General features: G+C 39.5%; 1 protein-coding gene across 2 annotated transcripts in view; it reads right to left on the minus strand.

The window, feature by feature from the left end:
- TNIP3 (TNFAIP3 interacting protein 3) overlaps positions 1-5,366 on the minus strand; it is a 45,292-nt gene extending 39,926 nt beyond the window's left edge. Inside the window, exons 1-2 of one of the 2 annotated variants that reach the window (XM_083861982.1) lie at positions 4,672-4,746; positions 101-186 (exon numbers count right to left, since the gene is read on the minus strand). In XM_083861982.1, coding sequence (XP_083718108.1) covers positions 101-186; positions 4,672-4,674 — 89 coding nt within the window. In that variant the 5' untranslated portion in view covers positions 4,675-4,746. Of the gene's footprint in view, positions 1-100; positions 187-4,671; positions 4,747-4,866 lie in introns of those variants that run through there. The other variant, XM_083861983.1, reaches the window with a different exon arrangement.
- Between the last annotated feature and the right edge of the window lie 970 nt (positions 5,367-6,336).

Below are 6,336 nucleotides of genomic sequence, written 5' to 3' on the forward strand. Positions count from 1 at the left end.
TTCTCAGTATTATCAGTAGAACTAATACTATCTTGTAAAACTGCAGGTGCCCACAAAAATTTTAGCAAAGGAGTTTTTTCATGTAACATTAACACAGTACCTTTCCATCTCAATACACTGATGGGGGCACAGTTCTGTGCAACCCTCTGCATCTTTCTTCTTCATTTTGAGCTCCTCGCAGTGAATCTATTAGGAACAGTAAAAAAAAAAAAAGGAGCTTTTAAGGGAAAGGAAAAAAAATCAACAATCTCAGAAGAAAAAGTTAAGTATCCAATTACAATGAGAACAGATAACAGTGCATTGTATTTCTATTTTATGCTTCATAAACTACAAATGGTTGACAAGCAAACCAGGAATTTACTTCCTCCTTCCCAGCACCATCCTCTATTTAAGTCCACCACTGTGTCAGGGAGAGTTCTGCAAGGGCAGGAGCAACAACAATCTCTGGCTGTGGTGACAAAAATCTACCCAAGGAACAAAGCTGCCTGCAGTCACAGGAACATTGGAAGGGTTGCAAAAAGGACTTTTATTAATCATCCTAAAAGAATCAACTACTTTTCATACTCTAGAATTCAAGCGTGTCCTCACATTGTCCAAAAAATTCCTATGCTTCATGGAAGTGCCCAGTAAAACTACTGCTCCAAAATTAAGAGAATTTGAGTAATGACCCTGATCTAAATAGCTTGGAGAGAAAAGGAGTCACATGTAAGTTATTGAGCACGTGTGTGTTGTTCAAGTGCTCCACAAGCTCCTAACAAGCTTCCCTCTGGTCAGGCAAGTTACTCTCTAGCACTGCATTTCCAAAGAGAAGGGAGACAAATAAAATGTCCCAAACCAAGCTCCCAGCGAAAAGAGCTGATACAGGGCAAGAGTAAGCATTCCACATTAAGATAATCCCTTGAAACTGGAGGTTTTGAATTAAAACCCTGAAAATGAAAAAATAAAGCACTGCCTCTCCATGTCAAGTGGGAAAAGAGATTGTACAAAGAGTGAACCAACGTCATCTCATCCAGAGCTGACATCATGTCATCCTGCTCCTGTGCTGCAGGCTGGTGACTGCCCTGGGTATGTTTCCTCAGACACACTTAGATCATCAGAAAAGGAGCCCAGAAGCCTTATTCTTCTCTTTAGATCAAACAATATCATTATGGTAACGGCTAGAACTGAAAATCAATAGGTTTCGTAAGACCCATCTTAAGGACAGCAAAGTGACCACTGAAATGAAGTGAGGAGCCATCCAGAGCTAAACCCGCTATTTATAAGCAAATAAGTTTTCAATTACAAGTCACTCTCTTTATTGGTAACATCAACTTAATGTGAAACCACAGCTGAACATTTTTTAGAAACCATGCTGCTTCATCTATGTGCAGGGCAGAAATTTAAAACGAAAGGTTGCCAGCAGAAGATCTGAGGTGTTTGGCATCCCTCCCCCTTCTTAATTCCAATTCCTGCAGGCATTTCACACGTTCTAAATGCATCTGGTAATCACTAATTCCAAGGATCCTATTAGGAAAAAAAAGTCAATTCAGTTTCATGTGAAACTTGATTCCAGCTTGTCTGAGTTTTATGAGTGTCTGTTTAATCATAACACAATCACGTTGAAGTATGGAAAGCTGCATTTGATTGATTTCAATGGGAGCAGCAGACACTGGGGACTAATGAGGATTAAGCCTTATTTTGGAGTGCCTGAACTTGGCCTGCATGTGTCTAACTTAAAAATATCAAATTTGAAAAACACTGACCTGGAATGAACACTCTTTACCGCCACTGAAACAACAAAAAAATAAAGCAAAAGGACTAAAAGAAATCAGAAAGAAAAAAACCCAAAATTGATCCAGAACACCACAGAATTCAGACTGCTACTCCAGCTCTAATTTGTCCCACTGAGCTTTGACATTTCACCAGTCTCAGGTATATTTTCCAGGCTGGGCACAGTAGTGCAGCCAACATTAAAGGGATGCAGGTTACATGTTACTGAAAATATGAGTAAGCAAGAGTCATGTAAAAAGCAAGCAACATTCTGAAAGACTGGAAAGGAAAAAAAAGCATTGGTGAATGAACAAAAATATATTTATTCAGTTATTACATGTGTTCTTTCCTGGTTCTGCACTGTGAGCCAGATTTGGAGGCCCTGCTGGGGAGCTCTCCAGGGCTGCATTGTGGGTGCTCCGGGTTTTCCATGTCCCCACTCTGTCAAGCCAGGGAAACACAGAAAAAGCTGCAAAAAGCTGACAAGTCCCATGGCCCAGCTGCACACCCAGGGAGCATACACATGCACTTCTCCAGAAGCCCTGCTGCTCACCTGGGTGGGGGATGTTGAGCAGGTCTCCTGACTCTTACTCATATGCAGATTTTGCAGCTAAAACCCAAATCCCCACCTGAGAACCTGAACGAAAGAGATGCTACCCAGTCGTTGTACCCCGTGCAAGTGTTTGTTATTAGAACAACCAGAAGTTTTTACAACCATAATATGCAGTGTAATGCTGTAGGTTTTTATTAGATCTGGCAGACTGAAGCCAAGATGGATAAAATTCAGCTACTTCAAAGAATTAAGGCTCTGTAAAAGAGGGGGTTGTAATGGTCATGTAAAGGATTGCTCAGAATTACATAAATTTTCTGCTTTCTGTCAAGGCTTTTAAGAACAGGAACACCCTGAGGTAAAACAGGATCAGTTCTGCTCACAGATTTATGGGGTTCTGCAATAATTGGAAATGTTTGTCCAAAAGCGTGCAGAATTTCCTTGGTGCTCACCCACTGAATTTATCATGGCTCCAAGCTCTAAGTATTTCCTAGATACATCCATAGGTCAAAAAGGCACCTTTTTGGCTGGAGTATTAATTTGCATTTAAAACAAGTTTCCCATATAGCAAAAACACATTTGGAGAGGAACAAAAGGCATTGTTCAAGAAAGACAATGAGACTCACTAGTTTTAATAAAATCTTAACTGTAAAATTGATTACAACCAGAGAGGCAGTCATCACACTGGTGTTTCAAAATATTTTCCAAAATGCTTTTCACAAACATCCTTATTGTAAATGTTAATCCTGCACTGCTTTTGTCCCATTCTCTTTTTCTTTCTCCAAGTCTAGTTCTAGCTTAAGAGCATTTGATGTTTCCAAACCCTTGTTCATTTTACCCAAACTTGCTCAGTAATTCACTAATATTTCATTTGTACCAAAGCAATATTTTGTAGGAATGCAGTGTAAAATGAATGCCAGTGATGAGCCAGACTAAAAGTGCAGAAAAAAGGAATGGAAATGTTTGGTTTGGCTTTCCTGCCTAGATCAATTCAATGGCTCAATTTTACAGATCACCACCATCACCAGACATTGTCCCAGTAGAGAGAACAGAAAAGAAAAAAAAAAAAAAAGGCAAATAAATTAAAGTACATGCTAACAAAATTCACATAAGGAATAAACCCACTCATAAGTCACCTTTCCAGTAATACACATTTTTCTTTTGTGAAAGCTGCAGGGCCTGTCACAGCGAGGCTGACTAAATTTACCTCATTTAAGCATTACCCATATTGCAAAATAGCTCCAAAACAAAGTGGAACAAACACCATCACCAATGCTGTTGATAAATAAGCCATCAGGTTACACATTATTTGGCTGTCGTGTAGGAGTGGGAGGGAGAAAAGCATTATTACAGTAAATGTGATCAAAATGGAAGAACAACCAGAGAAATAAAAGAGCATTTGATGAAAGAGAGCCTAAGCAACACTCACTGAAACTAACCTAAAACAGGAATAAAGCCTTCAAGGCTTTTTTGGCAGGAAGAAATCAAGCATAGAACATTTCTGCCATCTTCCTCTGCCTAGATTTTCCCAGGTTTGATTCTCAGAGTAGCACCTGAACCAGCCAATACACTGCTTGTCTGTCTGCCCTTTGCTGAAAACGCAGCTTTAGACACAAATGCTGCCTAGAAAAAGCCACAAACACGGTATGATCTGCCAGTTGTCTCCTCCCCCTGTTATTTCCTGATTAAGGGCTGAAAGTTCAATATAAGACAGTTTCTAACCAAAATTTTAAATCTGAGGCTTGATTTCAGCCAAAAATAAAGAGTAGATAGTTTTCCTCAGTTCTGTCTTGCCTAATTTAATTTGGACAAAATGAAACTGGTACCTGCCATGTGTGAATGCAGGAAGATTTAATGCTGAATACCTTAAGCTGATCTCAACATTATGTACAATTCCCCTTTGACTGAGGGGATTTTCGAGTAGATTTTGAGCAGCAATGCCCCCAGAGAACATAATTCCCAAATGCTCTCCCATGGAGCTGTGATATCCACAACTTGATAAACAGTGTGGGCTATGCTCCCCCAAACTGGGTGTGTGAAAATGCTCCTCTTGACACACACAAGTTCCTCTCAGTGGTGAGTGCAAAACATTGCTCTAAACTACAGGACCTTATTCAAAATCAATACAACACTTGTTCCTTGAACTCAAACTGAGACAAACCCAATTTACAGGCATGTTTCTCCCTTTGCCAATCAGCAAATTCCTAAACATCTTTGGACTAAAGATCTCAAGAAGACCTAAAAGTTAGAAGACAATTCCCCAACAAGTAAAAATCCCTTCTTCAAGTAGAAATCAATTGCACAAATGCCACCAAAAAGCCACCACAGTCATTCTCAGCCTCGGGTGACACACATTTTACTTTTGGGCTTACCATGTCAGCCACTCCACACAGGCATCTGCACAAGTGAGTTTAAAGCACAGACTCATTTGAAAGGCCACGAAACACCAGCTCAGTGCCAAAAATATCATGACCACACTTCCAACATGCAAAAGAGTCACACAAGAAGTGACCAGAGGAAGTTGCAAATGTCATCTCTCCAAGCCATCAAAGTCACACACGGCCTACCTCAAAACACCCTCAGTACTTCTGTTAAAATGAGACTCCTCAATTTCAGTATATTTAGAAGAAATCTTTTCTTCATGGCAAATATGAAGTTCAGCTAAAGCCATTTAGTGTACAGAGGTCTGAGTGCAAAGTCCACGATACTTTGAGCACATTTACTTGTACACAACTTCTGTGGAAGCAAATTGTTAATAGAATACAAATTAATTTTTAAAAAACTATAAAATATGTTGATAAAATAAAACCTTCAACAATTAATATCTTTCCAATGCTATTTTCTCATTATCTGTGTCCAACTTTAATTTTATCTACAAATTATTTGGAGGTGGGTGAGATGGGAAGGAAGTACTTAGTTATTTGTTAAATGTCAACTGTAAATTATGCGGGAAAAAAAAAAAAAAAGGTTATTGTGATTTACTGCCAAACCACATATAGGAAGCCTTCCAAAAGATAAAATACAGAAGTGAAAAGAAAAAATGCTGCAGGATAAAAGAAAGATTATTAACTATGATATTCATTGATAGCATCCAAAATGTGGGATTTTTGCAAAACAATTTTTAAAAGAGATGTCACTGCAGTGAAACTGTGACATTGTGGCAGGAAAGGACAAAACTTTCTCGTACAATCCAAACCAAGAGACAAAAGTTAGGCGGTATCAAATCCATGACTTTGGAATCAAATCTCTACAGTATAAGGAGGAAGAATATTAAAAAAATACCAGAAAGGAGATTGCTCCAAGTATAGGAGACACGTGGCTGTAAAAAAAGGCACAGGCAGCCCTAGCTACAAAGAGCCTTGCATCGAAAAGAAGGGAAGTTTAACAGCAAGAAAACAAGGGTTGATTTAGAAGAGGAATGCAGCCCTGTTCTATGTAAGATTCATGCCCTCCAAACAAGCTCCAAAATCCCAGGACAAAAAAACCCCACAAAAACAAAGGCAAAAGAAGAGCCCACAGAAAGGTAGGGACAATCCAAACAGCCAGTTGCAAAAAATCCTTGGTATTGTTTGGCTGGCAGGAACACCAGTCCTAAATGAGCCAGAAGCATATGTTGCTTTCCATTCCAGCACTCCCATACTTCTGGATATGTGCTACTGCTGCTGCCAAAAATTCGGGCTCTGCCTGCAGCATGTCACGATGTCCTGATGATCCAAATCAAGGCAAAGGGAAGAGGAGAACTTTTGATTCATTTTGGGAGGGAGATAGAACAGTCTAGAGCTCTTACAGCTGCCCCAGCAAGAACAGGAATGTGCCCCCTGGCAGCAAAGAACACCAGCCCTGGAAAAAGGAGGCTGTAATAATACAGCTCCAAGTATTCCTTACTCAAGGTTAGGATGCATCAAAACTTCTGAGGTGCAGCTTTAATGCCAATTTAGAACTGCAAGGCAAGTGAAGTATCACCAAGCCCATTCTCAAATGCTATGTGGATTTAAAAAAATAATTTGTAGTAGATATCCTAATGATACAACTACCTA

This window comes from Zosterops lateralis (assembly GCF_965231275.1).
Source record: "Zosterops lateralis genome assembly, chromosome: 5".
Classification (NCBI taxonomy): Eukaryota; Metazoa; Chordata; class Aves; order Passeriformes; family Zosteropidae; genus Zosterops; species Zosterops lateralis.